The 12,192-nt window shown below is 37.6% G+C and overlaps 1 protein-coding gene across 1 annotated transcript in view; it reads right to left on the reverse strand.

Annotated features, from left to right (window-relative positions):
* Positions 1-12,192, reverse strand: part of LOC150089656 (uncharacterized) — a 144,410-nt gene that overhangs the window by 117,447 nt on the left and 14,771 nt on the right. The window contains exons 2-3 of the mRNA XM_090390066.1: positions 3,689-3,778; positions 2,773-2,902 (exon numbers count right to left, since the gene is read on the reverse strand). Coding sequence (XP_090246192.1) covers positions 2,773-2,902; positions 3,689-3,778 — 220 coding nt within the window. The remainder of the gene's footprint in view (positions 1-2,772; positions 2,903-3,688; positions 3,779-12,192) is intronic.

Raw genomic sequence — 12,192 nt, forward strand, 5'->3', positions numbered from 1 at the left:
AGACAATCCATATTCAAACTTGTTTCATCTATTTATGATACAAGGACAGGATAGCTTTATTCATTTCGGCATGAAGTATCATGTTTACTTCTCGCGCTCCACTATTTTCTCTAACATCGTTTCTTCAAAGTAGTGGATACTATTAAGAAAAAATAACATCAGCAAAAACCTCTCTTATATTGCGAAATTGGCACGTGCCTATATATCTGCCCTAATTCCTTTTTCATTGCATTTTTATTGCAATGTGGCTCTATCGTATATACTACACTTAGAACCATTCGTGAATTCTTAAAAAGATCAAGATGTGCTGACGTATGGTGGAGTTGAGAAACTGTCAAATATCACATTGAATTTCTGCCAATTAAATTCGACTGAACTTATCAAGCAAAATGATTTTTGCATAGAATCTATTTCTCTAATTGGCATCATTTTCGTTTTATTACACTTTGTCTTATTCTTTGTTCCCTTTATTCCATTATTACCATATTTGTTTCTTTCCAACAACTAGGTTAAGAAAAGTTAAATGTTTCTATAAACTCAGTATTAGTGGTGGAAAATTACGCAAGGAAGCAGGCTTATGTCGCATCAGCTAATCTTTTGTTAATTATTTCAAAATTTGGCTAAATGAAACTTAATCTCAGTCGCTTCCATTATATATCTCGAGGTGGGTTCTCATACAAAAAACTGTTGTCACCCAAAGACCTAACAAAATAACAATAAACGAATAAAACAAAAGCGATTAACTTGTATTTCAATCTACAATTTTATGAACTATATTAATATACGCTACTTGGACACTTTATTAGGAACTTGGTGATTTGGATCATATGCAAAAATTTGTAAATTGAATAGGTCACGTGAAGCGTGATGTTTGTGTAGTAAAGAACTATAAAACCATGTGATTCAACTAAAGACAAAATTTCAGTCATTTTAATTGTACTGTCATTGAAATTCCTTGCAATGGAGAACCCTAAGATCTCACGAATTTCCAATTATGTCTGATTGTAAATTTTCGCTGACCCGTGGCCATCTTGGAGTATAAAAGAAATCTTATTCTGTTTTTAGTGTCATTTGAGTCTTTAATGAATGGGAAAATTCATGGAAACATCTGTGAACAGATGCACCACCTGAAAATGTATTAACTTGGCGCATTATGGCTCCAGCTGCCAATGCGCCATTAAACAACAAATGAATCAATCAACTGAAAATGTAAGTTGGCCGAGCGAGATCCTTAATGTCTTGAGAGGGTTATCAAAGCAATCGTTACAAAGACGATACAGTTAACTTTTCTATTTAATGCGGTATACTCCAAGGAATATGACCTCGCAACATGCAAATACCCATACAAAAAATGCATTACTGGAGTAAGAGACCTCCACGGAAGCCACTGATTTGGTTATTGTAGGGTTTTGGGCGCATTAGCAACTTAGGCCATATTGTGCTGTATATAATGTATGTGAAGAAAAAACCATAATACCCTCTTCTGAGACCGACTAACTCAGCACTGACCTTGGACACCAACCAGAAAATATGGCTGCGTTGATGCCAGGAACGTAAAGGATGGAAGCAGAACTGGAGGTCATCGATGTGGACAGATGAATCCTCCTTTACGCTACTATTCATATGTCGAATCTGCTCACTAATTTATGTTCATAACTTAGAAATTTCGTCGAATGAATCTTCCTTAACCTATTTTACTTTACATTACAAAATATTATATATAAACGTGTATATATTTATTCTAACATTTATATATTTACTCTCTCTGGCTTAGGGTTTGATGTCACTGCATTTTAATTCTTTTGTGTTACTTAAGAGCCGAGCTGTTGGGAAATTGTTTGAACGCCTCACAATGAAATCTCTTCCCTTTGTGCACCGTAGTGCAGTAACGCAGTTCTGATTTATTACATGGCTTCCAGACAGTGAGCTGAATGTAGTAGTACCAATAAAATGGTACACTATAATTCGAGTGATTGTATATTATGGTGTATTCGGTACCAACACACATTCATTGCTTTTATCATCTCACGAAGCGTTGCACCATACTTTCTCCTAACCAGGTCATTCAAGTTCACAATCGTTGCATTATTAATGTCATGATATGGCTGTCCATGTTTTAGAAGATTCGTGATGAATCGATTGTACTTGTATTGACTGTCCACTTATAAATAATTTGCTCGTGACAAAAATTTCACTTTGAAGTATTCCCTCTGTAGTTGAAAATAGGCTACTGCACGCTGCGTTGATTTAAACGAATCCATTGTGCGCATCTGAGATGTGTGTCACACATATTTCGCTGCACATTTCACATACTCCGTTTGAATTTTGTATGCATCTCTATCACAAGCTTGCGTGGCTCTGTGTGGTCCACTTTTCTCTCGTTCTACAAATCTAATTTCGCTTGAATAAATACTATGGATTTGCCTTTTTCTTTATCCATTAATTTATTCCTCCAGGATAAAAATAAACGTTTATGATTCTGGTTCAAATAACTGTCCCAGAGTACAAAACTGACATTTTTATTCCATAACACTGCTTTTTGTCTTTTTGTCCTCCCTTTCCTTCTACTTAACATCAATATCAATAAATCTAATATTTAACTGGACTCGATGTCTTCAAATTGGATTCATCATTCCTAATTCTCGTTTCACTGTTTTAAATCTACATTTTAGAAGCTGTTAATGTTTCAACGTTTATCCCAAGTTGTCTTTACATCACCTAAAAGCATTAAAGTTGTCGCTAAAGAAATGAAAAACTTGGTGAAGTACTTACATCGTGGCACATGACGTATTCCTTGTAGTTCCACGGTAGCTGGTGACTTCGCACTGAATACATTCTCGGTCATTCTCCAGTCTAAGAGTCACTGCGGCTTCCTCGAATGTTTCACTGTTATTATAGTAACCTAGATATAGAGAATGTGAAAATAAATATAAGAAAATCTGAGTTATTCATTTAAATAAAGATTTATCATCACTTTTTTGTACAGATAATTAAGAAATCTCTTGGTATAGCAGATCATGGACTTTTAATTCATTAAAACAATGGGATGTGGTTCTATTAGTTTTAACTGGTTTTCTAATGCTTTTATTTTATTTATTTATTTTACAACAAAGTTCGGATGTAATATTGGTGAACATCGAGTGACGCACGATCGTAAGCGTGTCTATTAAATTTCTTAATTACGAGTGGTACGTAGGGCTAGCACCACAGTTTTTGTAGTCATGATTATGAATCATAAAAATGCATTTTGTCCATTATATGATTCAGTGTAATTAAATCTTATAATCGACAAAATATTTGATAGAATTTCAACAAAAATATTTGATAGAATTTCAACAAAAATATTTGATAGAATTTCAACAAAAATATTTTTTCTTGATACGTTTTGATGGTTATAACATAATTTTTACGTCAATAATAATAAGTCTATAAGGCGTCAATGTATCTGTAATTGCATCTATTCTTCGTTTTGTTGGAATTAATTCCAGGTTTACGAGAATAAAAATAAAATCTAATCACTGCCTGGAGTGACTAATTCAACTTTGTTGTGAAAAAAAAAAATTCCTCGCGTAATTGAAGGAATTCCAACTCAAGCATTTTTCAACTGTTGTGGGAAGAAGAGTAATTATAACCGCTTTGCTATCAACGAGGATGCAGCATCGAATATAGCACGGTAATAATGACCCACCTGTGTCGATGACACATAACGTCGATCCGCTGATTCCTATCCGAAAAGGTGCCGTCTTCTCGACCCACCATGCCTGGCTCGTTGAGCAACCTGAAAAATAAAACAAAAATGGAAATAGTTGTTTAAAAGCAATAATTTAGAAAATTCGATAGCACTATTATATACGATATTTCAATATTAATTGCATCTCTGCTCAATTACTAAATATTTAGTACAAATATGCACGCGCTAAAGAAAGCATTCCAGATAATATCATAGACAGACATTTAGCCTAAAATACTTTATCCTGTACAAAGCATTCAAAAAAAGGATTTATCATTTTTTACTTAGATATGAACGAAAAATCAGAAAACATATACAGCAGCAGCACAGTACTTTTCAGTGAATTCTTATACGTACCAGATTCCATTTGATGGATCCATTTTTAAGTTAGAAACGTTTTTACTGGCGTTATTCCAAACAAATTGTAACGAAAAACCGTCATGCGAAAAGCGTTACGAAAATTTATTCCAGTTAAATTTATCTTCTACTGGACCAAATGTGATGAAATTTTGCACGGAGCTTCATCTTAGCTCTATACTAGAGGAAAAACTTTCAAACCTCTGAAAATTGCAGTAGTGTTTTCAGGATAGTGGAAAATATGAACATGTGATCGAGGAAATTTTCTCACGTAATAAACGGGATATGTGGACGTATAGCATATCATTGGAAAGCTAAGAAATTTAGAAACAGAAATATTAAGGTTTTAAGAACAAAGACACTATCGGAAACTGGGAAATGCGTTAATTGGGAAATGCATCTGGTTTCAAGTCGCCTGGTGTTTTCAGATTGAATGTAATTTTTTTTTTTACAATTAAATTCTGAGGCTGGAAAAGAGTTGTGCACATTTATGAAAACATTCTTCAACTTGGACATGTCATCAAATTTTCCGATAAATAGTACACGTAATGGTACAACTATAGATGGTGTATTTAGTCGTGAACTCTTAAATGTAAAAATTGTATATCCTACTATAGTGATCACAGACCAATAGTTTCACTAACCGATATGTAATTATTATTAATAAAAATAAAAACATTGTTATATTATTATCGATAAATTTTATTAACATCTGAAAATTAAAACGTTTTTAACGCCTGCTAATGACTGTTAAATGTGTCCCCGGTAGGACACCTTATGTACCTGGTATAGGATTTTTTTTTTTCTGGGTAGATTTTGTCGAGAAGACATTTTTCAAGCAGGAAAATTGATCTTTTTAATGATGAATTGGCTTCCAGACCTTTTGTCTCTTAGAACTTTTTTAATTTATTGGAAAAAAATCTCAGTTCAGAAAAATGGGGAAAATGCTTCATATGTAGCAATAATGGATTGCGGTAAGGCGCGTTGTTGTTGTTGTTGCAGGATTTAGCATCAGCGACTTAGACCATATTGCGACACATATATTATGTCTGTAAATTGCATGTGTTCTGTCGTTAATTTGTATGTACGTTAGACGAAAAACCCAAGTTTATATGAAAAAAAAAAAAATACTACCTCGCCTGAGACCGACTAACTCGGTTCTTTTCCACCCAGTATGGGGAGGATGGTGATTATAACAACTAAGTTATCTTCAAAGGTGATGAGACACGAGCTGTAAATTGTTGCAAAAATGGCTTGATGAAAGGCGGCAGGTTGAAACCATTTATCGAGTTTGGGATGAAGTGTGTTCCGTTAGTGAGTCTCTCTTGACGCAGAACGTGCGAGAAGAGTCGTCTTTTTAAACACTTACCAAACAATTATTTGTTCTGAAGGCATAATGACAACATTTTCAGTGGCATTGGGTCCTATAGATTATGGATTGAGTCCTATAGATTATGGATTGGGTCCTATAGATTATAGATTGAGTCCTATAGATTGTGGTGTCCATTCATGTGAAACATATGGAGCAGGGAACTTGTGGAAAGTCACAGACCACCTCAATCGGTCCATAATACCGCATTACCTCAACAGCAATGGTGCAACACTGGAAGCCATCCGCACAGCCGTATATTGTGCTTCAGTAGCAGCCACGAGGATTAATGGAAGAGAAACGAGAGTCCAGCAGCAGAAGAACCGAATATAGAAGGAACAACCAGCTTGGGAAAGAAGACTTCAGCAGAAGATAGAAGAATTAAGAATCAAAATAGGGCAATTGACCCAGTACCAACGGGGCAATAGAAACAAGAAATTAATTGGAAAAGTAAAGAGCATCCTCAAGAGAGACAGCGTCCACAACAAACATGAAACAAAAAATCAGAGAATAGGAGAGTACTTGGACACATTGAAGCAGAACCTCCTTGCACTCAGCAAGAGACTACGCCGATACAAGGAGAGCTCCACCCGAGAAGAAGACGATTGAGGAGTTCTGGGGTAACATATGGAGCAGGGAGGTAAGACATAACATCCGAGCCACCTGGATAGAGCTAGAACGCAAGAAAACCAAGGACGAACAAGAAATGAGAGGGTGGGAGATTCGGGAAGAAGTAAAACAGACGATCAAGAATTCTTACAACTGGCGAACTCCAGGAATAGATAACTTCCACAACTACTGGTACAAGAAGTTCACTTGCACACACAAGCACCTGGCAAAGCAGTTCAGCCGAATGATAAGGCACCCAGAGACAATCCAGAAGTTTCTCACTCAAGGAATCACATATCTGAAGCCTAAAGACGAAGATACAAGAGACCCGGAAAAATATATACCAATTACCTGCCTCCCAACAATGTACAAGATCCTGACCAGCTGCATAACCAGGAAGATATCAGACCACTTGGAAAGCCAGAACATAATGGCCGAACAGCAGAAAGGATGCAAGCGGTTGAGCAAAGGATATAGATGCCGCGGTTATGGAGCAAGCCTCCTATTTATTTCTTATTAACAAAAACAAACAAGCGGCCCCTAGCCAGAAACTACAAATCCGCTATGTACATACATACATATTATGTACAACGACATACATAGATATACAGTGATATACATAGATATACATAGATATACAATTATATACAATGATATACATAGATATACAATTATTTACAATGATATACATAATCATGTTAATTACACTGTCATAGGTGTAATAAGCCTGTACGGTTTTACAATGCAAATCACATCAGTATAAATTGTGGCACAGGAACCACAAGTCAGCAGTCTTTTTCTGTCCTAGGAAGAACGAAAACCGCACCCTCTGGTGGTAGTGCTATACCAGTGGGTGCTAGCTAATCCCGTACCCACAGCTGCCCAAACTGGGGTACCAGCTAAAAAAAAAAAAAAAAAGGAGATGGCAGGTAATATCAGTTTTAAGAGATATCGATAGACATTGCAGGTGTTGGGTTGGTTCCTTGTTGTTGATATGTTGATAGACTTGAGAAGAGTTGCTTTTTTTGGTGAAAACAGCAGAGCAGAATTGTTTTAGAGCTGAGAACGATTGAGAATTTTCAGTCAGTGCCACTTCATTTCCTTCAGAGAAGTTGCTGATATCAGCTTGTAGTATATCTGTCGCCATGGTACAGGCTGCAGCGATACAGAATGTGCGTCCATGTTTCCTCAGCACCACATAAGCAGAGATTGGTGTCGGACAAGCCAAATTGAAATAGTTTGGAGTTGATGGAGCAGGGCCAGTAAGTATATACGATGTTAAGCTGGGAGAATGCAGCAAGCCTACAAGAAGCTTACCGCAAGGCCTTCGACTCCGTGCCTCATAGCTGGCTAATAGAGGCGCTGAACATCTACAACGTCAATCAGATAGTGACAAACTTCCTAGGAGAAACGATGGCGAAATGGAGTACCACCATTAAGGTCGAAAACATCACAACGAGACCAATCCCCATCAGGAGAGGAATCTTTCAGGGAGTTGCCCTGATCCCATTGTGGTTCTGTCTAGCACTTAACCCGCTATCTACCATTCCCAACAGTAGAAAGTACGGATATAACCTCAAAGAAGGAAGGAAGAACCTGTACACCCTCACCCACCTGATGCACATGGATGACATCAAGCTCTACGCGGGAACCGAGAAGCACCTTCAGCAACTACTCCAGATCACCGAAGAATTCAGCAATGACATTAGGATGGAAGGTCTAGACAAATGCAAGACCCACGGATTGTGTCAGGGAAAATTAGTCAACCGAAACTACCAGCTGCAGAGTGGTAAAGACATCGAAGCCATGGCAGAAAGAGAGAGGCCTACAAATACTTGGGGATTATGCAGGCTCAGCAGTTACAACACAAGGAAATTAAGGCTTGCCTGACCGAAAAATACCATCAGAGACTCAGAACCCTGCAGAAAGCAAAGCTGGACGGAGGGAATACAGTTAAAGCCATAAACATACAGTCCCAGAGCTAACGAACTAGTTCCGGGTCATAGATTGGACTAACTCCGAGCTGCAGGATATCATGAGAAAGACCAGGACAATGATGGCCAAAAGCCGTCAGCACCATCCGAAATCTGCCGTGGAGAGACTGACAATTGCCCGGGAAGAAGGAGGAAGGGACCTGATAGACCTCATTGAGCAACAGAAGACAGCAATGGTTTATCTGAAGGATTATCATCCAGAAACACATAGCCGCACTCCACCAGGCCATAAGGAAGATAGACAAGCGATATACATCACTCAACCTAAGCGAGGAGTCCCCCCCAACCAGAAGGTACAAAAGATGCTAGAAATATGGGCAGAGAAGACACTCCATGGCAGATACTACAATGATCTCCATCAAGAGCACAGATAAAATTGCTTCAATGCATGGCTCACGAGCGGGACGCTCTTCCTCGAGACTGAAGGATTCATGCTCGTCATCCAAGACAAGGTAATCAACACCAAGAACTATAGAAAATACATCGCCAAGGAGCCCGGAGTGTCCGATGACATATCGACGACGCCACCTGGCCTCAGAAACGATCCAACACATCAACACGGAGTGCAAGGTGATGTGTTGGATCGTGTTGGATGTAACACATCACCCAGACTGAGTACACTCATAGACACGACCAGGTAGCCAGGATAATACATCAGAAGCTAGCAAGGAAATACCAGTTGATCGAAGAAAGTGTACAGTACTACAAGTATGAACCCCAGGCAGTACCAGAGACCCCAACCCACAAGCTGTACTGGGACCGTGCCATAATAACGGATAGGACAATCCCTCACAACAGACTGGACATAACCCTTGTGGACAAGAAGGAAAAGGCTACCTATCTGATTGATATAGCGGTACCCAACACTGGCAACATGCAGAAAACCCATGGGGAAAAATCAGTACACGAACACGAACGTACACGAACCTAAGACAGGAAATCAAAGAGATGTGGCATATGCAACAAGTAACGACCATCCCGATCATCGTGTCAACCACAGATATGGTATGCTGCCAAAGATCCTACTTAACAGCCTAGAAGCAATAGGTCTCCCAGAGAACACCTACAAAGAACTCCAGAAAGTCGCAATCCTCAACATCTGTAGGATAGTCAGAGAGTTCCTCGACCAACAGTAACACCAGACATAACAACAACCACCCTGTGTACTTGGTAGCAATATCCATCAAGAGGTGGAACCCCTAATCAGGGGAGAAATAATATAAAGAGCAATAATAATAATAATAATAGTAAAGTCTTGCCGTGTTCCTTAAAGAAGCTAGCAGACCTTTATAGGGTTACAGCGACTAATTTTAGAATTGTTGATTTAGCTGACATTAAATATATACAGTTTGTAATCGGCATTTCGTAGTCCAAGAATGGGACATAGATTCAAAGGATGGGATGTTTTTATATAAAGAACTAACTGTTTATAAAATAGTTCTCAGAAGTGAAGTATAGCGATGTATTTTAAATGTCAAGGCTTTCATTTCATTTAATTTCTCTCTCTCTCTCAGATCGTCGAAAAAGAAGTGATGTGATGTTAAATGATCGCATTTTTTTAATTTAAATATCTCCATAGCAGCCTCATTTACTGTGATGCGAAAGCTAATCACGTACTCCGATATAAGGCAACGGGGGAGGCACTACTTCAGCCATCACCTGACAAGCTACTACATATTTAAGGATGTTTACAGCTCATTCCCTTGATTCACCAGTTCGTGAGTGACCAGCGTTTGAAGTCAGAGTAATTTTGTAATGCACTGCATTGAACCACATCCGAGAGTACAGAAAAATGCGCGTGCATTTACTGTTCACGAAAGACGACTGAAACTTGCCAAATGACTCATTAATGGTTTCTACTGGTTGGTTGAAGTACAAGACGCGCAACTCATCCAAAAACACACGCAATTTATGAATATAATGCTCATGGGCATATAAGTTAATTCTTGGGTGGCCTAATAAATGACAGTTTGTTTTTTATTTTGAACCAAACAACCAAAATTTGTGTGCAGTTCCCATCCCTGCACACTATCCGTTTTCTCAAAATCACATCCACACTGAAAGGATAAAGATTTTAAAGTGTACAGACATTAAACGAAATGTAACGAAGGAATTCAGTCAGTTCAAATGCGTTTAAAATATTTAGAACGGTTCTACAAGCAAGCAATCTCACAAGGCGATAGCAGCTCAAGACATTTTCTAATACCTGGTTTCTTTAAATTGGCTCCATCCTGGAACTTAATTATGAAACTTTGACAGTTAAGTTCCTTATCTGTACAAATGGCTGATTTTCGCGTTATACGAGCTTAAATACCTGACAAAAAATCTAACGGAGAATCCCACTTCTTGAGATTGGCTAAGTACGTCCGAGACCTTTACAATTTCCTCCAATCTACCACGGGATTCGAACCTAGGTCTTTTCAAATGAGGGGTAAGTTGCAAACCACTATGCTATCAAGGAAGGTATTGGGGATAGTTTTATAGAAGTTGCAGGTTGGACAGTTCTGAAGGGAAGATGAGGCGGCCTGCAGAGGATAGAGTAAAAAAAAAAAAAAAGAAAAGGATAATACAGATAGAAAAGTGCACAGAAGAGGCCGAGAAAAGAAAATATATGGTAGGGAACGTAGCGTTATACAAGAAATGGCTCTTTTCAGGTAGAGATGTAGGACTGATTCAAATAGCTGAAGAAAGTACCCTAAGGTGCGGTGAAATAATCTCTACTATTAATGCTGGTCCAACTTTTAAAGTTTTTTCCTCATATTTGTTGAACTGCTTCTGGTAGATTGAAGAAAGTCTTTTAAACATAGTACAATATTTACTTAAACTTTTGACATGAAGCAACTTGTTCATATCGGAAACATTGTTTCTTTCAAATTGTCTTTTTTTAAGTCCGTCTATTTGGAAAAAAGTACTTCTCAAGCTTCCCCGTTGAATGTATTGAAAAGTAACATATTTCATTGAGCATTTTAAAGTTTACAACTGTTCTTTTCCTTTCCTTTGTAATTCTAATGTACAGATCAATCTTATAACACAAGACTATTATTCATCATGCATAACAGCTAGACAGAGCTCACAGAAATTATCGAAATACGATTTCACTAGCACTGAAACCATCCATTTCTCTTTCTTAAATATCTTAACCAGAAGTTACGCTGCTTATCACCAATATCGACACGTAATACTTACATCTCATAACGCTGTGCCTAAAGCGACCAAACCTTTAACTCTAAGAAAATAAACTTTAAGAATAGCACGCAAGTCAAAGAAACATTAAGTTAATCAATTAAGACAGGGAAGATGTGCGACTATAGTTGAAAATGTGCACAGAGGAACAAAGAGGCTAAAATAGAAGTGGAAGATTGCCGCCTACAAAAATAATTACCCATTGAAACGTGTTTATCAGGCACCTCCAGACATTAGCGGGGTGAATTAGCCGCATTAATAACCCACAGCTTTCAAAGCTTCATTTATTAATAAGAGCCGTAAATCAAGGAACATAAAATCGAATTTCTACGATAGCACTTTGTTAATGGCGATAGCGTCATTTGTCATCACCAATGAATCGAATATATTAGGAACGGTCAGCTGTTTCGAATTGGAAGAGGAAGAAAGATTAATTACTGGATGGTTCGCCGCACGAGCTGGAAAATAAACTATGCATTTGTTCAGAAGATGGTATTGTTTGGAGACTGGTGCATCCAGGCGATGAAATAAATGCGTGTTCGAACACAGTTAACAAATGCACATTACTAAATACTTTCCATATGTAAATAACAAATACTTTCTACGTGAGTTTAAAGCAGTTAGTTGAATTCAGGAGACAGTTTATGCTTCAATAAGAGCACCACGTTAATTAAATAAAGCGTATTCGTGAGTTAAGAAAAAGAAAAAAAAAGTTCAATTTGTCTGCCTCTGCTGAAAGCAATTTGGTAATTTTTTCCAGTAGTAAGTTAGTTGGTTTTGACTGTGACTTCTTAATAACATTTCTCATCCAAAGTTCTTGGTTTCTATCCTGTCATTCCCAGCAAATGTTTATATATAATCGATAATTAATATAAAAAATAAAAATCAAATTAATACATACGCCAGTAGCATGGCATAGCAAAACTGTAGAGCGAAAAATTGACATAAAA

This window comes from Mastigoproctus giganteus, chromosome 2 (assembly GCF_048544385.1).
Source record: "Mastigoproctus giganteus isolate SK-2022 chromosome 2, ASM4854438v1, whole genome shotgun sequence".
Lineage (NCBI taxonomy): Eukaryota > Metazoa > Arthropoda > Arachnida > Uropygi > Thelyphonidae > Mastigoproctus > Mastigoproctus giganteus.